General features: G+C 38.3%; 1 protein-coding gene across 1 annotated transcript in view; it reads left to right on the top strand.

The window, feature by feature from the left end:
- CSF3R (colony stimulating factor 3 receptor) overlaps positions 1 to 25,928 on the top strand; it is a 556,874-nt gene that overhangs the window by 176,952 nt on the left and 353,994 nt on the right. Inside the window, exon 6 of the mRNA XM_044089705.1 lies at positions 17,078 to 17,220. Within this exon, the coding sequence (XP_043945640.1) occupies positions 17,078 to 17,220 (143 nt within the window). The remainder of the gene's footprint in view (positions 1 to 17,077; positions 17,221 to 25,928) is intronic.

The raw sequence follows: 25,928 nt of genomic DNA, 5'->3' as shown, positions 1-25,928 counted from the left end.
TATATTAATACTATATTGAGTAAAGGTCAATGAGAATGTTAGGTGCATTGAGTTTATCTCTCAACCTGTTAGTTCAATAAATCTGGACATAGCCTAAAATAATGGGGGTACAAAGGCCCAACACCTGCAGCAATTAGAAAGACCCCAAAAGTATCTCACCAAGAGGATCAAGGGTCTCAAACAGATGCCATATGCTGCTCGGTTAAAAAAACTCCAGCTCTACTCAGTTGCATACCGCCTACTTCGAGGTGATCTATGCCTGACATACAAAGCTATGTCAAATCCAGAATTAATGGACATGCTCCACCTCAGTAAATCTAAATCCCTTAGAGCCACACGCTCGAGGGACTTGAACCTCAGCACAGAAATAAATAGAACTTGCTGGAGGGACAGGTTCATAACCCAGAGGCTCACTTCACTCTGGAATAGAATTCCAGTTCATGTGAGGCAGAGCACCTCACTGAATCTCTTCAAGAAGAATCTCGATAGGTGGATGGGGGATCGTAGGTTTGTCCCAGGGATTACTCCTGTGTCACTATTAGACAGAGGCACAGTAAACTAAACCTTAAAAATGGCACAGTATACTCAAATCAAGGGGTGGCATAAGCCATACAGAATCAGGCTAGGCTTATAATTGCTCCAGGGCGGATAGCCTAGTATGAACCTATGAACCAAAAATAGGGGCAGATTTTAAATATTGCTCTTATAAATTTAAAAAGGTGATAGAGTAACAGGTTTTGTGTTTCCATGCGTTTTCTGAAAGCTATAAAGACTAAAACTCCAAAGCGTGTCATTATTTAGTGACTTGAATCCTCAGTGAGTTGCCAGAGAACCACAAATAATTTTATGAAGAACACACAAAAATATAAGGCAAAAATCTGGAGATGCTGCAAAAATCTGAAGAGTTAAGTGGTATAGAGGCACCCAGGAATTAAATGCACTAAAACAATGGAGAAGCCCACAAAGTTGGACGTGAACCATTTAACCATGTAAAGAAGCATTAATTTCTGGTAAGTCCAAAGCAAAATGTATCTAACACATAAGTCATATTTCAATAATCTAGGTATATAAAGACACAAAGCAACTTTGTAGGTTTCAAGAAAGGTTTTGTCAGAGATAGTATTTGGAACTTGGTGGGGGGGGGGGTGCTAATAACTACTAGCAGGATTAAATGGAATGAATTTAGCTTTGACTATTAAAGCTGAAACCAAGTTCATTTTACCATTCCTGGATTAAGACAAAACTATTCTGAAGGTGGGGTGAGGCCGGAGGCTGCAGAAACACTGGGAGGAACACACAACTGAGTACAGCCATCAGTGTACTGCTTAGATGGTGAAGAAGGTAGTGCCATAATATGGACCCTTGAAGGGTGCAGTCTGAGTAACTGAGAGATCAAGTTAAGCTGTGTTATCTGGGTAGCTGGAGAAGCAATGAAGAGACTAGCTTAAGAGACCACAGTTAGCAAGGTGTTGAAGCAGGATCTTGTGACTGTCATTGTTGAATACATTTGACAGATGTAGATGCAGTGTTTAAGTTTAATCAAGTTTCAGATGATAATGTAGGCATTCGCTGCAGCTAAGGTTAAGGTGTTTTTTTACTGAAATCCTTGAAACCAAACTATGTGCATTATTAAATAAACAATTAAATGAATATAAATATACCATTTTGACTTCCCTTCCTTCCCTTTAGATTTCTTGAATGTCTCTGTGGTTACATTTTCACTACTCATTCAGTCATTTCACAATGATTCACAACTATCTCTATGAAGTACTTTCACAAAGCCAGAAAATAGTTGTCACTGCAATATGCTCCTTCTGCCCTTCCCTCTCGCAATTGCCCTCTTCATTGTGATCCTTTCCTATCTCTCTAACATGATCTTGTGCACCTATACCATGTCCTCCTGTCTCTTCTGATATTAAGTAAAATAAGCTCCATTTTTCTCAGTGGTCATATCCTTTACCCTTATCATACATAACTCTTCTGTATGGTACTGTAGTCTCCAGAATTGTGCCCTAAAACGTAAGCTGTGACCCTGAGTATACATCCTAGAATTCTATTACTACAGCCACAGGCCTTTTACTCTACAGCTGGTTTTCTGGCCTGGGTGTGAATAACACCTCCAGAACTTTTTTGTTGTCATTCTGTCACTATCTGTTTCACTCTATCAGCTGATATCTCTTGTCAGAGATGTTGCGACCAAAGTACCAAACTCTGCACCAAACCTCAACTGCCATCATTTTAACTCTTTGGGAAACCTTTCTGGGTCTTTCCAAAGAATCACCACATCCACTTCTACAGCACTAATCATTGTGCCATCATGTCCCTCAGACAAGTCTGAAATGAAAACCCAGAAAAGCACTGGACCCAACCCAGTAGTAACTCATGCAGTATTTCACTAGTCACTTTTCTTATTCCTGGTGTAGTCTGTGTCAGCACAAACCTCTGTTTCCTGTCCTTCCACCATGCAGTTGTCCAACTCTTCAGTTGTGGGCCTACTCTGAATGCTGTGGTTTTCCTGGCAGACTCTTGAGTCAGACCAAGTCATGAACTTTGGTGTAGCAATGCCACGTCTACTGGTACCGCATATCGAGTTCTCCTATAACCGAGTCATAAAACTGAATCAGGTTTAACTGAGAACTACTTCTAGCCAAGAACCCATGCTAGATATAGTTCTCCTCTTAGTAGTCAGCCCTTCACTCAGGATAACCACTATGGCTTTTTATTTCCTTGTTATTAGACTAGCAGATCTGTAGTGTGTCTGATTTTTTTCTTGTCAGTCCTGCACAAGAATGGCATGCTTCCCATCTTCCAGTTCTCAGACACTTCTGCATTTGCCACAAGTAAATGTTAAAGCATTTTATTTAACATTTGTTCACCTCATCTTAGTAGTGAAGGACTGTTTTTAAATGAAATGAGCCACTTAAAAACAGGCATGGAAAAACTACACATACAGGCAAAATAAAAACATGATTCACACTTGACTTAAATCAAAGGCAGCTTTTTAGGGGACAGATTATTAAGCTAAGGGAAAGCATCCCCCAGGGATCGAATGAAGCAACCTCTGTGAAAGCATTAAATATTTTTTGAATTCCATTTTTTTTTTTTAATGTTAATGTTTTTATAGACTCATCGATCCATGGGTTTATACTAGGCTAATGACCACTGGGAAAGTTTATAAGTCTAGCCATACAACCCAAATGTATCCCATAAGATATTGTGCCTTAGAGGTTATTTAAAGGTGTGTGGCACAGTTTAATGGCTGCCACTGTACATCCGAGTCATAGGTGTCAGCCCAGGTGTGACTTTCCAGTTTCCCATCTACTGGTCCTGGCTGTGCTTTAATAGGGTTGGGGAAGAGCTCTGCTTTACATGGATGGGAAGCCTATTCCAGAGAACGGGGATTCTCTGAGATACATACATGTCCCTCCAACATGTCCTATTTAAATCACAAGCAAAGTTTAAATCCTTAGATCTAACAGTTCTGGTGCTGTTCTTTTTGTGGATATACAAAAGGTCCATCAGAGTGGGATCCAAGGATGCTTTGTACACCAAGCATAAACTGCCTCTCAGCAGTCTGTAGGAAACAGAGAATAGAAATAGGTGTTTGAGGTGATCTGCATCGGATATTGTGTTTACACCCTGACTTCTTTTTGAGAAAAACCTCTGTTGACAATCCAGATGTTGCATGTCCCTGGTTAGATACATACAGAAGGGGCATCATATGCAGTGATGGGTCTGATGATGGCTGAGTAAAATGTCATGATGGATTCCCTGGATCTATATGCCATGCCATTACTTGCATGTTGAGTAACATACAATAATATTCTTACAGCCTTAGACACATGTTGGTTGAAAGCCAGGTTACTATCTACATGAGTGCCCAAATCCCTGACTATTGGGTCTTATTTTAGGGGTGTTTTATCAATAAGGTACTTTCCCTAGGTGGCTAACTTCCCAAAAAGTACTATTATGCATTTTTTGGCATTGAGTTTTAAGCTGTGGCTTTGACACCAGTCATTTGTCTGTGTTAGACCTTCCTGTAAAATGTTAGTATCTTGGCAGGTTTCTATGATTGCTCCAAGCTTGCAGTCATCTACAAACTTGGTAAGCCAGAGGCCCTTGGCATTCATAGGTAATTACAAGGCAATCAGTTTTCAGAGCATTTCAAGCAATGCAAAAAGCCTTCTCAAAATTTCCCTGTAGCCTCAAGGACAGCAAGATAGAGTAGACCAGTAGAGAGAGACAGAAAGAGAGAGAAAGAGAATTTGACACTGTCCACCCAATTATCTAAGTTTATCTTGAAGGTGGTAAGGGTGGTACTCTGCTTAGACATGTAATAGAAGTTTGTTGCAGAGGTAAGCGATAAGTTGGGATATTAATCTATCATGCCAACATGTCTTATTTATCTGCTGATGAAGGTTTTGTTTCTTTAACCAAGTACTTGATGTACCATTCATTCTGCAAAGGAATATGAGGTTAGGTAGTGTTGGATTTTTCAGAGCATGAAAGGCTAGACATAGATCTCCACAGAGGAGTCTGTAAGAGACTGAGCACAGAGAAAGGGCTGTCAGCCTCTCCTGATAACTAAAATTTTTGAGGCCACTGATCTTTCAAGTTATGAATCACTGAGGTCTCTCAAGTTGTGTGATGTGTGTAGATTAATACATGCCAAAAGATACATTATATTGAATAATGGGTCTGATAAGCCTTATGAGCCTGGTAGTTGAAGATGAGTGTGGCTGTCAAGGTGGTGTTTCTGTTGGGTGCCTTTGGGTTTGCTGAGGATAATTTTTGCAAGTGGAATGTCTGGGAGGCCTTTGGGGTTTGGGAGGTTTTGCATTTAGGTATCTCAACTAAAGTAGGTCTATGTGTAGGCTGCATACTATGTGTGGTGGGTGTAGTGTGGGTGTTTCTGACAACAACATTATTATTATGAGTGCTTGTAGACAAGAATTTTGCCTCCAGCGACATTGTGTATATTTAAATCTCTCACACACTGTATTCATTTATGTGAGGATTACATGGCTGTCAGTGAACATTAGACAATTGTTACATTGTCTCAGTCTACCCATATCCACCAAACTGGCCATAGAGAAATTAGGATTTTACATATTCATGTTGTCAAGTCTTGTACTGGGTGATCTACAAGGGTGCAGGGCATGAGAGGTTGGGTGGCCACTCAGTATTATGGATCAGTGGAAAACAGTGGGTGGGAAAGTACTTAAATGGCTTACACAACAGACGATAGCAAAGAAAGAGGGGAGGGAGGGACTTTGGAAGTCTGATTACCATACAGGGCAGGGGCCAGAGACACAGCCTTTTAAAACTACAACAGGAAAAGGGTAGAAAGGTTGGAAATAATTTAAGCTACAAGAAGACAGCTAGCTAGAAAGAGACCTAATCAAATAAAGCCAATATTGGAACTCTAGTCCTAGGACTCTGATATGCAAGCCAACCATCAATGACACCAGGTAAGTCAGAATTTCAGAACCTTTAGCTTAATATCTCAGGTGGAGGGTGGGTCAGTCACAAAGAACAGGGGATCAGAATGTCAACAGAATGCAACTTTAAGCAGGTAAATGATAAATAGAACATAAGACTTTAGCAACAAAACTGGAATATAAATAGCTACAGAGGTGTTAGACATACCTTTCAATTGTCCAGATTTTCACAGAATGTCCAGATTTTGGCCTCATGTTTTTAGTCTGTTCATCGTAAAATTTGTGGTTTTCTGGCAAATCACTAAGGCTTGAAGTCACTAAATAATGATATATATTTGAGTTTCAGACATCACATCCTTCAGAAAATGCATGCTAACACAAATCCTGTTATTCTATTAATGTTCTAAGTTTATAAGAGCAGTTTTTAATATCTGTACCTATTTTGGGCCTTTGCCCCCCCCCCCCATTATTTTAGGCTTTATTTCCTGTGCTGACAGGTTGAGAGGTATGGTGCCAGAAGATGTTGAAAGTTGGGGGAGGGGGTTGGAAGTCCAAAGTGAATTTGAGTCACCTGAAAAGCGCATTTTTGCATTTTTGTACTGTTTACTATGATAAAAGAAGCATATACATGATATATGTTGCGTATACTACCAAATGGGGTTGCATTACAATAATTTCATATCAAAATTATGTAAAAAGTGTCTTCCTTTTTCACTCGATCCACCTAAAGTATACCTTTCTAAATTCCCATTTTCACCTGGACTACACAGACAAAAAATCAGTCTTCTCTTATTCTGGGCTAATAGGATTGTCCCTTTTATTTCCAGACGCAGTAGGAATGACTGATAAAGCCATCTTACTGGCTCAGCTAGAATGCTGTCTCCATCGGATTGTTGCATCCTCTAAAAGAGATGTATCCACCACTCAAAACATCTCAAACATCAAATGCAGATCCATCACTCTCCTCAAGCAATGAACACCACTGGAAAACCACTGAAAAAGTTAGCTGGCTACCTGTGAAACAATGTGCTGACTTTATACTTGCCTCTCAGCTGTTTAAACTTATCAAAAGTGAGAGCCCCCCCCACCCAATAGCCTCCAGACTATTCATAGATTTACCAGCACTGAACCTTAGAACTCTTAACCACTCTTTCCTTACTCCCATTTTCTGATGAGAAAGCAGAGTTGTGTAAAATCTTACCATAATGGTAGATGTCCTTGCCTTTCCCGCTGCAGTATTCTTTACTGATGGTATTCCCTGCCATGAATTCCATCATCCATGCAAGTCTGCCAAAGTCTGTCATTGCTTTAAGGTACGGTGAACGTCACCCACACACTCTTCATATAGCATAGGACATAAAGGTGACATTCAGGCATACCATCCTCAGAACTCATTGCCCCAGTTGGAAAAGCAGTCTGAGGAAAACCAAAGAGAACCAACATATCCAGGAAGAAAAAAAGACTAGGGGGATGAAGGGAGGGAGTGAATACTGCAGAGGTGAAGACAGGGGCATCTAACTGTTATGGTAAGATTTTGCACAACTGTGCTATGACCTTACATTCACTGCTGTATTCATTATTGATGGGAGAGTGCCAAAGCTCATCAAGAAACATGGAAGGAGAAATCAACAGTAGAGCCTTATAAGAAACCATGAAGAATGGCATTAGCAAAACCAACTCTAGCTCTGGAGATACCATCCAACTTGTAATGTTTGGTAAAGGTATGCACAGAAGTCCAGGTAGCTGCTTCAAGAATAGAATTAGTGTCTGAATCCTTGAAAGAAGCACCAGAAGAAGACACAGCTTTAGTAAAACAAGCTTTTACAGAAGAAGGAAGGATCTCATCATGAAAAGTGTAACAAAATGAAATGGACTTTGAAATCCAAGTAGAAATCATTTGCTTGGAAACAGCCAATCCTAAAGACCTAGGATGAAAGGAAACAAACAACTAATCAGATTTTCTGATAGCTTTAGTCTTATCCAAATAAAATCTGGGATGTCTATGCATGTACAAAAAGCACAAATAACACAGAGACCTTGATGCACCGGTTCAAAGACCTTTACTGGATATAACCACTACCATGTTTCGGTCTGTCTATGCACGTCTAAGGTATGCAGCACCCTCTCACTGTCAGATTGTGGAGGGGGTAAAAAATAGGCAAATTAATAGACTGGTTAATTGACAACTCATTCATCACCTTGGTCATAAAAGAAAGATTAGTATGCAAGGACACCATGTCCTCATGAAATATCAAAAAAGGTGGACAAGCCATAAGGGCGTGCAATTCAGACACATGCCTGGCAGAGTAACAGCTAACAAAAGAACTGTCTTCCAAGAACAATATTGCAAGGAAGCTGAAACAGCAGGCTCAAAAGGAGCCTGAGTCAATTGCTCCAGAATGAAATTAAGATCCCAAGGAGGAGGAACAGGCTTCCTGTGAGGTCTAATATTAAGGACACCTTTAAGAAATTGCTTAGCCTCAAGTCTAGAAGCTAACGGGGGAGTTAAAGGCAGACAAGCAGAAAGAGCTGATAAGTGGGCCTTAATAGAAGAATATGCCAAGCAAGCATTGAGCAACTCATGAAATGAAAGAGAACCAAAGGACCATCTACAGTAAGGGGGTCGAGGTCATGAGAAAGACACCAAATAGAAAACCTCTTCCATTTAGATAAGCAGGATTTCCTAGTAGTAGGTTTCCTGGCCTCCTGCAGGACCTGCAGCATGTCCTCAGAGAAAAGGTGTCTTTGAGGGATCAAAACTCAATCATGTTTAAGCTCATGTAAGGCCTTCCCCTTGTCCTGAAGAGACTTAAACAAACCAGCAGCCGCTTTCCCAAACAAAAGTTTAGTATCCAGCAACTTAGGCTTAATACCATCAGGTAAAGGTTGAAGACAGCCAAAAATACTTCCTCAGAATTGAACCAAAAGCAGCAGCCCTAGAAGAGGCATCTGCTGCATCATGATTACATTTGATAAAATGACAAACTACCTGACAGAAAGTCCCTAGCAAGGAAAGAACAGATGATTTACTCTCAGAATCTGGAAGATCAGAAACAAGCTGACAAGTCTGAGAAAGAAGAGCCAATACATACCAAGATATATGGGTCTGATAAGAGCCCTAAAGGCTAGGGTAACTGAAGTATAAACCTTCTTACCCAGCCTGTCCATGGTTCTGCTGTCCTTGTCAGAAGGCAGTAACTTAGATGAAGGAAGCAATTGAGACGGCTTATCAGAGGCTACAGACACAGCAGAGGGGTCAGTGGCAGGACATTTGAACAGAAAAGAACAGTCCACAGGCACACTATAAAACCTATCAGACTTCTTGGGAGCAGGAGGCAGAGAATCAGGAGCTTTAGAGGCATTAGAAAAAACATCTAGTAAAGCAGCCAAGACAGGATGAATAGCCGCAGGTTTAGGAGATTCCATCTGCAGTAACTCAACCTGGGCACAATCCCACTTAAAAAATTCCATCATCCTAGAGATTGTGTCCCCAAAGGAAATTTCCTCAGAAGGAGTATCTGGACTATTAGAATCCTGCTCCCCAGACACGTAGTCTGAAGGAGAAGGAATCTGGGTAGAATAAATAAGGGATTCTTCATAAAAATCCAGCTCTTCCTCAGAAAAATGTAATACCCTGAGCCTTTTAGGTGAAGAAGACCAAGGAGAAGCAGGAAACAAAACCACTTGAGGAGGTCTTAATGACATTAAAGCATTAAATAACCCCTGACTAAAGGCCTGCCACTCACTTTGTGGATCCCTAGGAGCAGAAGAAACATGTCTATTTTTCTGTTTCTTTTTTAAGAGAACGTCTGTCCTAGAAAACTGAGAGAGCCCTGACTCAGGATTACAGTCCACAACTGTAGTAGGAACATCTTCCCTAAGAAGAAACTGCGGAAACCCCCCCTAGACCCCTTGGATCAATCATGTTTCCCCCTGAACACCCAAAACAGACACCTGCAAAGCCTCATTGGGTGTGCTGCCCAACAGATCTTTGCAGGCCTCCAACTGAGACACAGCAGAGGAATCTGACAACACAACCAGGCAAGTCTCCGGGTCTGTAATAACCTCTGGAGAAACTCTTGGCAGAGGCTGGACAGCAGAAGATTCCAGTCTTACCTTTTTTCACCTTCTTCATCCCAGATGGCTGACCATCAAGGCAGGATGTTCCAGCCATAGAATCATTAACAAGCTGATTAAGACACTGGTTCTCAAGATGCAAGGAAAGGGAAGAAAGCCTACTATGAATGGCATTTGAGACAAAAGCCTGACAAAGAACAAGATGTATAGTTGTGAAAAGCTCATAGACAAAAAAGGCAGTTATTGTGGCAGTCTTTATGGAGTATCTGTCTCCCACACTGGCATTTACCATTTCTGGATGACATTAAGCCCTCAAACAACACACAAAAAATGAAGAAATGAACAAAAAACCCAAACTTATCTGCAATGGTGAGGACTTCAGCAAACAGAAAAAAATCACCAGATTGCCAATAAACAGAAAACACAGCAAAAAAAAGATGGCGGCAAACAGACCGACTGTTAAAAACAGTATTCAGTCTGCTGGCAAAGAAGTTCTAGAATGGTATGGCTGTATGTCACCTTTATGCCTTATACCAAGTGAAGAGTGTCTAGGTGACATTCAGCGCACTTTAAAGCAATGGTAGACTTTGGTACACTGGCTGGATGATGGGCTTAACGGCAGGTAATCCCAGCAGTAAAGAATATTGCAGTGGTGAATGTAAGGACATGTAAAAACCTAATACAAGAATTTTGTGTGTGTATATGTGTGTGTGTGTGTGTGTGTGTGTGTGTGTGTGTGTGTGTGTGTGTATGTGTGTGTGTGTGTGTGTGTGTGTGTGTGTGTGTGTGTGTGTGTGTGTGTGTGTGTGTGTGTGTGTGTGTGTTTGTGTGCGTTTGTGTGTGTGTGTGTGTGTGTGTGTGTGTGTGTGTGTGTGTGTGTGTGTGTGTGTGTGTGTGTGTGTGTGTGTGTGTGTGTGTTTGTGTGTGTGTGTGTGTGTGAGTGTGTGTGTGTGTGTGTGTGTGTGTGTGTGTGTGTGTGTGTGTGTGTGTGTGTGTGTGTGTGTATGTGCATAAGATGAAACATACAGCCAGATATGGTCTTAGGTAAACTGGCACCCTAGGCAAAAAATTCCATGGTGTCTGCCATTGACCACTACCTCACCTCCCTCGCATATCACCCAGTGCATCCCCACACCCCCTTTAAGGCCTGTTCACACCATTCAGATTAGTTTTTTTACCTTTTCTCATAGTTTGTCTTACTCCTCAGTTTTTTTTCCTGCATTATTTAATTCAACACATCATAGTAAGGCCAAACTGCACTCTGGTAATTCTGGAGAAAATAACTGTATCAGTCCAAGCTGTGACAGGTCCTAAGTTTTCTAAAGTACATTGAGGAGTTTTCTTTTTAAACAACTTGTTTTATCCAATGATGGTTTGAAAAATTCCTGATTAAGGAAACAAATTCAGTTCTATTCTTCACATTTGCTTTTTCTGCATCATTTCTACACATTATAACTGACCAGGACTGCACTGTAATAAATGTGGAGGAAATAAGTGAATTAACTCATTGATCCGGGGGCTGGGGGCTGCTAAGCTCAAAAACTCCACAGGGGTTCTAGATGCTCTGAAGTGAATTTCAAAGTTTTTAAATGACCCCTTCATCCAATGATGGCCTGATCAAAAATCTTGACTAGGAAAAGACATTCAGTGTCATTCTTCGTCTTCCTGTTTTACTACATCCTTTCAACACACCTTAGCTCCTCAGGACTACACTGTAATTAATGTAGAGAAAATAATAGAGTTATACCTGGGATCTCTGGGTCACTAGGCCACTAGAAACTCTGAAGATTCTAGTATCTGCAGATGCACTGTATACCTTTTTTTCCAGCCATTTGATCAAATCATGTCGTGAACAAGAATCATGATTAAGAAAAGAACATCACTGCTATTCTTGAACTTTTCTTTCTCCTACAGCATTCAACTGATCCTAAACAACTACACTTATAGGAAATAACTGCATTAAGCAGTGCATTTGGGTGGAGGCACTATGCCACAAAAGCCTTAAGAGTTCTAGATGGTCTGAGCTGCATTTTAGAGCTTTTCCCCAACCTTTTGATCAAGTGATGGTCTGAACAAACAATGCAAGTAAAGAAATTCTGACTTATCGTTTTATTTATTTTCAAGGAAGAAATAAGTTGTGTCAGAGAATTACTGCTCAAAACTGACAAATTAACAGTTCACAATAAGATGAGAAGACAAATGTTTGCAAAGATACATAAATCATGCATGAGACTAGTAATCTGCTTCTCTACCCTCCCTTCCAAAAAAAAAAAAAAAAACAGTCACCTTTCTGTGTACCTCCCTCTCATGTTAGACTGGGATGAAAGTGAAGGCACAAATGGCCAGTCATATCATATATATATATATATATTTTAAATTGCTGCTGCATATATATATATATATATATATATATATATAGACAGATATATATATATAGACACACACACACACATTATATATATATACATATATATATATATATATATATATATATATATATATATATATATATATACATACACATATATATTTCAGAAAAAGATAACCGGGAATCTCAAGAACTCTCTTCAGAATCAGATCCCGCCTCTTGTGATGTGGCACTGGAGAAACACAATGCCAGTCTACTTCTTGTTTTTCAGAATGGGAATCAGAATCTGAAAAAATATATATTTTATTGTTTTTTGAAAAAATCAGACTTTAAAGAAGTAAAGGCCAGAAATAAGCCTTTAGCAAAACCCATACACTCTTCCCTTTCTACTCTGTGGAACAGGAGAAGAAATATTATTTTTGTATTCTTTTCCAAGGAGACACCATAGAAAAAGTCTGACTCAAAGATGGGGCTCTATCTCAGCTATCAGGCATGATAGGATGACTTTGCAGTTAAGCACTGTCTGGTCCTTCCTCCTTTGCACTAAGAAGACATACCAACAGCCACAGAGAATGTGCCAAATTTCTGGTCCTAAGAGGCTTCTTGAACAGCAATGCCAGTTGGTTCAAGAGAAGAGAATAAATGATCCAAGATACCTGATTAAGGACACAGCAGAGTCATTCATTGGCAGCTGAAGCACTGAGGAAGCTGGCTTGACTACCAAAGTCTCAAATAAGATTTTCTTCTTCTTCTTGAGGACTGGGGATGAATTAACTGAATAGCTCGAAACCTGCTCTTTAGTTAGCCAGAAGAGTGCCTGATAAGGATGTAGTGGAGTCTGGAATATACACTGACACTCCTGACAGGAAATTTCTAGTTTTGTAGTAAAAACTCTAACGACAATACCAAACATCTTTTATTTTGTACAATAAAAATAAACTTTTTATATAAAAAATTATTTCAAAACATTTTCCCCAGACAGGTACTATTATAAAAACTAAGATTTTTGACAGAATTCTTCAACGACAGTATGTAAAAAACATAAATCCTAGCTTCTTATTTCCTACAGCAGAAAAAACACTTTTTATGGGTCTATACCACTTCAGCAAAAAAACCTTTTCAGCGAACACCTTTGTCGAATGCTAATTGTCAGAACCATGCTCCATTGAACAGCTGTTTTAGTGATTTTTTCCTAGGGGAAAAAACCCTTACCAAGGTGGGGGGCTGCACCCCCACACTGGGGGTGTGCGGGTCTGTGCCCCCACATATACCCTAACTAAATATACCAACTCTGAGATTGCACTAGAGTGGGGAAAAGGGCAAATTCCCGATGATGGCCAAGTATTTTTTTCCCCTAGGAAAAAATTTGCTAAAACGGCCATTCGATGGAGCAAGCTTTCGACAATTCGTGTTCGACAACGAGGTGTTCCCTGAAAAGGATTTTTGCTGAAGTGAAGTAGACCCTTTTTTCACATAAATTTAAGTAACGTGGAAGGTTTCTCCCAGAGGCAAAATTATCTGTACAGTCTTGGTGCAGAGCTAGTCGACCGCTGATCTATCAAACCCACAGAGTGAGCACATTTTGAATGCAAGAAAGCTTGGTACCCTAACCACTGATTTTATATGGTTGGCCTTTAGTCCCTCAGTGTTTAAGTGGTTAAGTGCATGGAAAGTGCCCTAAAGCTTTGGATGCTGGACTACTGACATATCCTTGGCAGGATATAAACCTTGCAGCTTAGGCTACTGCAGCAACAGAGATCTAATGATGAACATTGTGCTTTATATGCAGCTAATCTCATGTGTTGGCTGTACAATATAAATAATATATATATATATATATATATATATATATATATATATATATATTTATTTATTTATTTATTTTTTGCAATTTCATCTGAAATCCTATTTCATCTGTGTAGTGTCGTGTGGCACCAGAATTTTCATAAATATTACCTATGATAGAAACAAGTAACATTTTATACCATAAAAAATAATTTATTTTACTAGCTGAGGAATTCAAAGATACATTTTTTTTTGTTTAATATTAGATAATGGGACAATGTAATATAATCACGTCCACTATGATCATAAAATGCACAATGTGTTAACAGTGCTACTGCATTTATCTTTTCAATACTGAGCATTGGAAGGGCACCAGAGAAACAAACAGCCTTATCAGATTAGATATATGCAACTTCATTTTTGGCCATTCATTCTCAGCATTTCAGGACTTAATAAGGGGGTCCAGATATTTTAAATGGTTACCCATTAGGGAAGTCATAATACTAACCTTAAACTTCATAGCAGGTGAGCAGAAATAAGAACATTTTTTCAGTAATGTTATATATAATAAACAACATATAGCTTTACCATTTGTATTATTAATGTATTTCATTTAATAATCTGGAATGAACTGGTCCAGTGCTCCTTTTTCAATCATTTACCTGGAAGCAGGCAAATGTTTACAATTAGAGATCATTCAGCATACAAGCAAGCAGGCCTCTGTCATACAGCATAGACAGTGGTCTATAGTTAATACATAAAATCATATTAATTGTTCTACATGACAACTTTTTGACATGCACTGTAATAAGTTATTCATAGTCATTAAATAAGTTAATCATAAAGGGTTCTTACTGAGTTGCAAAGTAGAGTCTAAATAATACAGAAGGAACAATTTATTATAAATCTTAATGATTATCTTTTACATTCATTAGACAAGAGAAAAATGAAACACCGGATGTGCCTTTGTATTTAGTTTTATGACAAAGCACCTTTGGTTTTATAGACAACTTTAACATCAATAAAGAAGTCAATATTGACCTCTGGTTACATCTGATGGAAAAATATTGTAACTCTCCACTACAACCAAGACATATTTCTTCCTAATTAATTGAAAATAACCTTCTGATGGAACATATATGTAAGTGCTAATATAATGATTGTCCTTGTGGACTTTATGACCAAACATTCTGCTTTGATATCACAAGTTCAATGTATGCTGTTCAAAGTGCCCTGTCCTTACATGACACAGCAGACAGGTTCAGTAGAAACTATAATATATTTATATATATTTTGTAATCTTATTTTAATATTTTATTCTAATTATTTGTTAAGTAGATAGAATCCACTGGGCACAGGGGTTACTCTATAGATGCAGATTGTGACTATTGGCCTGATAAAGCGACTTGCTCACTAATACAACACACATGTGCAGACAAACAGAATCAAACCGAGGATTACTGGATAAAGTATCGCAGCAGACACAAAGCTTTCACTCTTTATACAATGCAGCAACACCAGGCACCATCTCAGAGAAGAGGATTGTCTTGGTCTGTACATCTGTATCCATGCATGTGTCTGAGTATATACAGTGGATATAAAAAGTTTACACACCCCTGTTAAAATGCCAGGTTTTTGAGACACCACAATAAATCATTTCAAATCTTTTCCCACCTTTAATGTGACCTATAACCTGTACAATTCAATTGATAAACAAACAAATCTGTTAGGGGAAAAATATAAAAAATAAAAAAAAATGTACAACACACTGGTTGCATAAGTGTGCACACCCGTAAACTAATATTTTGTTGTATGCGCACACCCTTAAACTAATACTTTGTTGAAGCAACTTTTGATGTAATTATAGCATTCAGTCTTCTTGGGTAGGAGTCTATCAGCATGGCACATCTTGACTTGGCAATATTTGCCCACTCTTCCTTGCAAAAGTGCTCCAAATCTGTCAGATTGGGAGGGCATCTCTTGTGCACAGCCCTCTTCAGGTCACCCCACAGATTTTCTGTTGGATTTAGGTCTAGCCTCTGGCTGGGCCATTACAAAACTTTAAATGTCTTGTGGTGAAGCCATCCTTTTTTATATTTGGATGTATGCTTGGGATCATTGTCATGTTGAAAGGTGAAATTCCTCTTCATCTTCAGCTTTCTAGCAGATGCCTGAAGGTTTTGGGCCAAAAGTGACTGGTATTTGGAACTGTTCATAATTACCTCCACCTTGATGAAAGCTCCAGTTCCAGCTGGAAAAAAGCAACCCCAAAGTATGATACTGCCACCACCATGATTCACCGTGGGGATGGTGTTACTTTGGTGATGCGAAGTGTTCTTTTTATGCCAAACGTACCTTTTGGAATTGTGGCCAAAAAGTTCGACCTTGGTCTCATCCATAACACATTTTCCCACATGCTTTTGGAAGACTTGATGTATTGCTTTGCAAATTTTAGCCAGAACTGGATGTTTTTCTGTGTAAGTAAAGGCTTCCATCTTGCAACCCTACCCCATAGTCCAGACATATGGAAAATACAGGAGATTGTTGTCACATGTAGCACACAACCAGTACTTGCCAGAAATTCCTGCAACTCCTTCAGTGTTGCCTGTAGCTCTTTTGGCAGCCTCCCTGACTGTTTTTTTATCTTGTCTTTAAATCAGTTTCGGAGGTACGTCCAGTTCTTTGCAATGTCACTGTTGTCCCATATTTTCTCCACTTTTTTATGACTGTTTTCACTGTGTTCCATGGTATATCCAATGCTGTGGAAATTATTTTGTACCCTTCTCCTGACAGATACCTTTCAACAATGAGATCCCTTTGATGCTTTATAAGCTCTCTGCAAACCATGGCTTTTGCTGTAGCACGCAACTGAGTAAATGTCAGGAAAATCCTACTGGGACAGCTGAACTTTATTTTGAGTTAATCAGAGTCTCTTTAATTGATGGCAGGTGTATACCCAAGAAGACTGAATGCTGTAATTAAATCAAAAGGTGCTTCAACAAAGTATTAGTTTAAGAGTGTGCACATACAACAAAGTATTAGTTTAAGAGTGTACACACTTATGCAACCAGCGTATTGTACATTTTTTATTTTTTATATTTTTTTCCCCTAACAGATTTGTTTGTTTTTCAATTGAATTGTACAGGTGATAGGTCACATTAAAGGTGGGAAAAGTTTTGAAATGATTTTTTGTGGTCTCACTTTTTTATATCACCAAAACCTGGCATGTTAGCAGGGGGTGTGTAAACTTTTTATATCCACTGTATATCTCTGACATTGAAAACAAATAAAATGAAGGCTGGAGCTTATATGGCAGTTGCATCATGACCTATAACAGTCTAAAGATAAGAATTTGACTAAGCCTGTAAGAGTGAAACATTTTCATGAATATTCAATTTTATTGCAGTCAAACTAGATGCCCCTATAATAAGTGAAGCAAATTCATCACAAGCAGGCTGCATACAAGTAAAACAGCAGGAGCGGGTGTCCTGGCTTAAACAGAGGTGTGAACTACGCTACAAGTTAACAGGAAGACAGGAATGGCATTTGGTAAGATATCTATGAACTTTTTGTGCTTTTTAAAATGTCTCTAAATTTCATATTAGTACCAAAGTGGGATTAGGAATGAATTAGTCCAATGTTGTACTTTGGATTTCATGTTAAAATGTGTGCTTAGTTTTTTTAAACAAATGTCTTTCCTGAAGGTAAGTATATCATCACTATGTCAATGAAGTACTAAATGAGATCAAACCTAATTGAACATGATGGTAAACTGAATCAGCACTCTTCTGACAGCAGTGCCCTCAAAGCAATGAAAAATGTGCCCAGGGCACACATTTCTAACATGGGGTCATAGCATTTGAAAATGCAGAATAGCACCTGTTGCAGAAGTGAGTAATATTTTAGTTAATGATCTGCTGTATAAGATCTAGAGGTGAATACACATTCAGTGTATTATGAGAAAGAACAGCAATTGATTGGCTTGTTGATAACATACATCTAGTGTTAATTATGTATCTCATGTCCATAGCTCAATGTGTAGCACCCTTGTCTTTGGTGCTAGAACCTCAGATGACTGTGGGTTCTATTCCCATACCAGGTACTTGCATTAATGTTCCAATACTGACATTACAGTGCATCATAAAGGAGATGTTGTACTCCTGAGTGTGCTGTCCTTCAGATGAGATACTAAACAGAAGTTCCATCCACCTGAGTAGGTGGTAGCTCAGGTGGATATAAAAGATCCCAAAGCCCTTATCGAAAAAGAGCACTGGAAGTTCATAGGTGCCCTGATCAAATTTCCCCTAGTCAGTATGAACTCCACCTGAGGTCTCCCCTGAAAAGAAGGCACTGGCCTAGTGGAAGTAACCAGGTCAGCAAATAGTACAAATAAATAAATAAATGAATGAATAAATAAATAAAATATGTTATTTATTAATTGCCATACTATTCACCAAAATATATCTACCATTTAGTGTCTCATAAGTGTAAAAGCTGCATCCCTAAATGTGCATAATAACATACTAGCATCAAGGTTATCAGAAGATTGTTGAATATCCTTCTATTCCCAACTCCATTCTTACTGCCCACAAAAGAAGTTACATGTAGCAAATTTAATTTTATGCAACTGTTATCAGAATCATTCAATTATCATTGCCTCAAATATTTATTTAATTTATCATTCCTGTCTGCTTCTGAACAATATTTAATCAACTTGTTTAAAATGGTGCATAATAACTAATTTGACCTAGCAAAGCTAGCAAAGGCATTTGATACAATTCCCCACTTGGGCATTGTAAACAAACTTATGCAACTAGGCATAAACCCCTATGTAACTCACCTTTTTATTCCACCAACACCATTCCAATTGCCTACACAACTAGCTGCATGGAACAAATTTAATTTCATGCAACTGTAATCAGAGGCATTCATTTATCATTGTTGGATTTATTTAATTTTTCATTTCTGGCTACAAGCTGAACAATATTTAATCATATTGCTTATACTCTACAATTTGCTTGTGCAGGAAATGCTTCTATTTCATATGGCAGCTATAAAAGTTTGCAGAGTGAAATATCTGTCTGACAGCTATGGTGATATCAAATTGTGAAATCTTTCCCATAGTGCATATGAGTCATCCAGAAAAGGAAGGTGTAAGATCTGAAGATTCTGAGTGATAACAAAACCAAGGTAGAAAAAATATATAGAGTAACAGCCTCCTGTCCACACTGAATTCATCAGTTGAGGAATATGAAAACATAAACATATCTCTACCAAAACAACTGAACACTTATCATCTTTCCCAGCAACACAACGACAGAACAACTAAACTATGCAAAATTATTGGGTGTAATCATAGATGACCAATTCAAATTCAACCATCATGTAGCAAACATGGTTAAAAAGCATAATTAAAACTAGCTACATTATACATTTGTTATTGTAGAAAGAAGTAATAGTCCAAAAAAAACACAAAAACCTGACAGACCAAAAAAAAGAGCCATAAAGATGATAGAGCTGCCTGTTGAGGATAAGAAATACATTGTGTCTATTATGCTAGAAGCCCAGAATTTCCAGATAAAAGATAGACAAAAAGATTAAGAGAGAAATTAGAGGCAAGAAAAATACTTGCACAAGAGAAATTGTCCAAAGTGCAAATTTGTATTCATTAATAGAACAGATTCATGAAAAACAGTATATAGACAAAGAAATATTGGGCTGTTTGGAAAAAGAAGTGACTAAGGAAGTGTAAGCATATAAAGAACAAAACCTAGAGATTTTTGAAAGGTAAAAACCAAGAAACATGGACATGGGACAGAAAGAGAGATCTGATATGGTGCAATATATATGCAAAGAGAAAGCCAAACTAATCAATACAAAAAAGCAGCTCCAAAGATACTTGAAGAGAAATACAATCAAAGGCACCCAGATATGGAAAATTTCACAATACAAAAACAAGATTAAAAAAAGTGGGAATGTAGAACAGAAGATTAGTACAGTTGAGGTTAAGCAAACAGAAGTTGAAGTTATAGAACACCTGCAAAGTGAAGGATTTAGTGTGGAAAGTGTAAAACAGGTTATGTCACAGCATGATGGAACAATGAGTCCCCAAAGTAAGGAGAAACAGGAGGAGTGAAAGACATCTGAAGAAGAAATATGGACATGGAAAAGAAAAAAAAAGATTTAATATGGTGCAATATGTATGCAAAAAAAGCAAAACTAATCAATGCAAAAAAAAAAGCAGCACAAAAGATATCTGCAGAGAAATACAGGCAAAGACTTTCAGATATGGAAAATTTTGCAATACTAAAAATGACAAAACAAATGAGGGAGTAGAAAAGAGGATTAGCAATGGAGAAGTTAAAACTGGAGTTATGGATTACCTATGAAGTGAAGGACTTAGTGTAGAAAATCAAACTCTGGTAATGTCACAGCATGATGGAATGGTGAGGGCCCCATATTAAAGATAAACAAGTGCAACAGGAAGCATCAAATCAGTTGCCACATGAAGTTACTCTGGAGCCTTCAGAAGGAAACCAGCACAAAAGGTCAGTTGGAGGTGCACATCAAGGGAAGGAATAGGAAACTGTGTCAACTCCTCTGACTCAGTGCTGTGGAGTGATAGGCCAGTGAGTTTCCATATGAGTTTAAATGTACAGAATATGAAATGGGATGAAGTAATGGCCAGCGAAATTGAAACAAAATTAAGAAAGGCTCCTAACTGGAAAACCCCAGGCCCAGATGCAGTGCTTAACTTCTTGCTAAAAGTATTAATATTTTTACACAAAGATTTAGCCTTGACTAAGAACTACTTCTATGCACACCCCAAACAGACACAAACCTGGTTAACAACAGGAAAACCGATACTCCTCCTTAATAGTGAAACCAAGCTATCCTAAAAATTATAGACCAATAACTTGCCTTCCAAGGATGCATAAGCTATATACTGGAACTGATGCTGACAGAGTAGTTTTTAGTCATTTAGGAGAAAATTCAATCATGGCAATAAAACAAAAGGGTATATATAAAAAAAAAAGAAAGTCACATGGAACAAAGGATAATTTTTTTGTTAAATAAAGTCATAATGGAGAATTGTAAAAAGGACAAGATTCTAAGTATGGTATGGATAGGCTACAAAAAAGCATTTGACAATATCCCACATTCAGGGATAAAGGAGTGCTTACAGATGTACAAAATATACCCTGCATTGATCAATTAAATTACAGTGACCATGAAAACAGTGGCAAACCCCTCTGCAGCTAAGCCATAATAGAGGACAAATTATTATTCCAGGGATAAAAATACAAGGTAGGATATTACAGTATGACTCTTTGTCACCTCTGCTCTTCTGTCTTCTCTTTAGCCCATTAACCTGTCTACTTAACAGGTTAGGTCATGGTTACAATTTACCTCCCAGACAACAATAAAGTGTAAAGACTTCTCATCTTCTTTTTGTGGATGATTTAAAACTATATAGTTTATCAGATAAGAAGCTGAAAGTATATCTAAAAGTGGTCAAAATTTTCTCAGATGATATAAGAATGTCATGTGCAAAATGGGAAAAGGGGTTGGGGATGGATGGATGGATTTGGTCTTGATAAATGTGCAAAAGCGACATTTAAAGGAGGAAAGCTGCAGCACCAAGAAAACACCAGTTTGGGACAGGAATGTGATAAAAAAGAACTTGAGCAAGAGGGAGTGTATAAATATTTGGAAAATGATGAGGAATTGCCTGAGAGATAGGTATGTATCCCAGAGACTACCCTGTCTATGGAACAGGCTCCCCGTCCATGTGAAGTAGAGTTCCTCCCTAACCTAATTCAAGTGCAACTTGGACAATTGGATGGGAAACCAGAAATTCATCCCTGGTTTGGTATCTATGTCTCTAATGAACAAAGGTAACCTGTAAATGGTTCATCTCCCAGGCCCATGCTTACACTTACCAAGCGTATCAGAACTTGTCAGAGATTTGGGATGCATGGCTAGGCTTAAAAAGGCCCTTGTGGTTGTTAGCCTAGTAAACACCTATGAACCTATGAACCTATGAACAATAACACATGAACAAATGTGATCAAAACTCAGTAAGGAATATTTTAGGAAACTAAAATGAATACTGAAAACACCCCTGACATCTAGGAACAAAGCCCAAGCTGTAAACCAACTTGCTTTTCCTGTTCTAACTAACAGTTTTGGGGTGATTGACTGGCCCCAAATGGTATTAGATCAGCTGGACAGGAAAACAAGAAAAATGCTTCACTCTTATCAAATGAAATATAAATATCAGTGTATACCAAGATTACATATTCCTTCTTCTGAAGGAAGTATGTGTCTCATTGAAACTGATTACATGTATAGAGTTGCAGTTGCAGGACTGCATACAAATCTGCTAAGCTCATCAATCCAAACATAGTAAAAGTTTTGAAACATGAAGAGAACCAATCAAAGATGACTTGCCTGCTAAGTTCAGCAGAAGCATATTGATGTCAAGTGGAAATGGAAACTAAACAAAAAGTAGACAAAAATTAGGCAGCAACTGAATGTGCCAAAAAAAACAAAAGAAAGAATTTAAGGAGAAGGATCAGATTAGAAGGCAAGAAATGTGGAAAAGGCATAAATATATTTGTAAGTACAGACAACTCCTGGAACAACCTCATGTTGTTCAAGATCTGATGCAGGAATGTTTAAGGAGACGCAAATTTAAACCAAAAGATGAAAGTTTAATATTAGTGGCACAGGATAGTGGAGTACTTACACATTGGTTTGCAAAATCCATTGAACATGCTGAAGAATCAGACAAATGCAGGTTCTGTACAACAGAATTGGAAGCAGTCACACACCTTGTTGCTGGGTGTGATACACTAATGGCAGAAGGCCTGTACACTGAAAGGCATAATAATGTGGCAAGACTGTTTCATCGGGGATTGTGCAAATATTAAAATATTGAGAAGCATTGGAAACATGAACCACAAAGCATTATACAGAATGATGAAGTTTATATCACATGGGATCACCCATTGCCAACAGTTCAAAAAAAAGATGCATGAAAACAGGATATAGTAATCCACAAAAAGAAGACAAAAGTAGCACTAATCATTGAAATTGCTACACCCAATGATTACAGTATCTTATGTACAGAGAGACACAAAGTAATAAAATCCTAGGATTTGCAGGAAGAAACAAGGGGAATGTGGAAGAAGGATACCTAGACAGTTCCAAACGTAGTAGGAGCAATGGGTCTTATAAAAAAGAATTTACAGTCGTGTCCGAATTCAGGGCACATTGCAGGTGCTACAAAGAGCACTTTTGGCTAATATCAAAGAATGCAACAATATTAATTTCATGAACTTTAATCACACTTTGATTTAAGAATGTGGTCCATTCTTGTCATGGGTATTAGAAACCCAAAAGTCTTAGAGAAATTAAACATAGTAAAAGCGAAATTAACTGGCATAGCCAGAAGATATAAAGCCTCTATTTTCTTGTTGCCATCTCTCCAATATGCTTCCCCAATCTTTATTAACTTTCAGGTCTCACAACTGTCCACATTTGAGCAATATAAAATAAAATAGGCACATTTGCAGTAAACTCTAACAATAGAACCCACCACTTCCTAGCCCTCAGAGAATTAAACTGGTTAGAACTGCCACATCACCTAGCTCTTTTTCAGCTAACTGCAATACACAGATTTTTGTATAAGCCACAGAATTGCCCAGCCCTTAACAACTTAATACAACACAATGCCTCTAATAGAATTTTATGCTGTAGAAAAAAAAATCACTAATCACTTTAACCATATCATCTAATACTGAAGGTGAATCTCTACATTCAGATAGTTTAGCTAAACTATGGAACCACAGTTCACTACCTCTGAAATCCTTTCAGAATGCAAGCTCATTTATAGCACAACTAAAACTTCCCCTGTCAAATCAATGAATCTGTTCCTGTATAGCTCCAGGATAAATGCCACTGTTATTTTCAGCTTACCATATTGTCAATTTCTCTTCATTCAGAATCATTTGCCCCAAAACTTGTATTCACCAATACCTGAATAGTTTTACTAGCATCTCCTAGCCATATACATAGTTTTCTGACACTGCTCATCCCGACCTCTATACTTCTAATATAACCTTTATGACAGCCATATTATCTATGAAACTGCTTTATACATCACCTCTAAACTACAATTTTAATTTTTTCTGTTCTACCTAGTTCCTTCCTCACCTCCATTTCTTTGAATTTCTAAGCACTAATCACATGATCTATCTATCTGATAAACCTGTTAATACGGCTCTTCAAATGCTTGACATCTACTAATGTATAAGTATCTTTTATACTATAATATTTTACCTTATTTCATATGAATGCGATCTGATTGGCAAATTAATGTGTAATTGTTAATGTATATCACTTAATGCCTGTTTGTGTAAATTACTGAATGTCTGTTTAAAAACGTTTGTAATATGCTGAAGCTTTTTTCCCTGGGCCTCTGCTAAAAATGGCTTTTTGACTAAACCCAGCCAGATAAACCCAGTAAACAAAAGCACAATAATATAAAAAGGGCTAAAGGTAGAGATGTCTCAATTTACATTGATAACAAGCATATCTTTAGGGTGATCAAACAAGATGACATACTGTTGTTCCTCCATGTGCAGATCACCGCAGACAAAATCCTGTACAATATCCTAGCCAGCTATAGGTCACCATCTATGTCCCAAGAAGCTCACAATACATACTTCAACCTCCTGGAGAGACTTACCATCCAACCGAACACCCTACTCATTGGAGACTTTAATTACCCCTTGATAGACTGGGAATCCTACACGACCTCAAATCTACAGGCACAGAGAGTTCTGGACTTCATAAATATAAACACCTTTGACCAAATATTGACTATATCTGCTGCAGGCTCCAACATACTGGACTTTGTGCAACAAATATGGGAGAATCCTGCACCTCCCTACCCTCAATGTTTCGTCCTCCCTGATAAGGCCACACCATAATTCAAAATCAACTCCGTAATTCCATTAAAGTCAGTAACAGTTAGGAACTATTCCAACCTTTTAAGTGATGGTTTGTCAAAATTAAATGCCCATCCAAACCATGAGAACACAGCAGCCTATGCTGAATTGCTCTCAGAAACTCTGTACAACGAGGTCAATGGCTGCATAGAGGCTACTGTACCTTCCACAAGTAAGCCCAGGACTAACCCCAGAAACAGAACACCCCTGGTGGCATCCCAAATTAGCCAGGATATACAACAAAATGGAAAATATATGTCAAAAATCAGGAAGGGTAATTCTCCTGAAGATAAAAACTGTCTCATAAAACTAAATAGGCAATTAAGAGGGCTAATTACATCAAGCAAAGGCAAGTTTGAGGTTTTGATAGCCTCCCAGGTGAAAGATAAACATAAGGCCTTCTACAGATGTGTTAGAAACCTCAAGGGCAGTACACAGCAATGTGCTAAACAGGTGGTTAAAGGTGACACATTCAGCTAGCCTGGGGTGTAGCAACCCTGTTAGAGGACAAACTCTGTTCCAACATTACAACTCCTTTTGCCCTTAGCCATCCCCAAAAATTACCCTCAAACATAACCCCTCCAATTATAACTAGGGAGCATATACTGACTGCACTCACTAAAGCCAAGATCATCAGGATCCCTGGATTCATTATTTAACATGAGTCTTAAAATAGGCTTTGTATCACATGAATGCAGGACTGTGACATTCATCTTCCCTTCATACGTGAGGACCTACAACAGATCCTCGAAACTACAGACCCATTAGTCTGACTAGTCTTATTTACAAAGCCATGGAAATAATTATCATGGAAATTATCAACAAGGACATAGGAGACCTCCAGACACTGTATCCATCCCAGTTTGAATTTGTCAAGGAAAAGTCATGCCTACTGAATCTGGTGGACTTCTTTAGAAATGTCATTAAGGAAATGGACTAGGGGAAAAATGGGGCATACTACCTAGATCTGACTAAAGAATTTTATTAGATATGGGCATTTTCAATAGACTTATGGATGTAGGTATAACCTCCTTTATGACACGTTCAATAGGTAGCTGTATCATCTGTTAGGACCTAGGATGTTAAAATCAGTGAAGCAACCTCCAGAAAAAGCCAGTCACCAGTGGAGTTCACCAGGGCTCTGTGTTTAGCCCACTCCATGTTGGCATCTACTTTTCAGATGTCAAAGGGAATATCAAAGGCTTCTGGACAACCAAGTTCGCAGATGGTTGCAAACTG

The sequence above is a fragment of the Protopterus annectens genome, chromosome 1.part1 (assembly GCF_019279795.1).
Source record: "Protopterus annectens isolate FY-2018-M chromosome 1.part1, PAN1.0, whole genome shotgun sequence".
Classification (NCBI taxonomy): Eukaryota; Metazoa; Chordata; order Ceratodontiformes; family Protopteridae; genus Protopterus; species Protopterus annectens.
The sequence above is the reverse complement of the archived record's forward strand: the minus strand, read 5'-3'. Positions and strand labels throughout refer to the sequence as shown.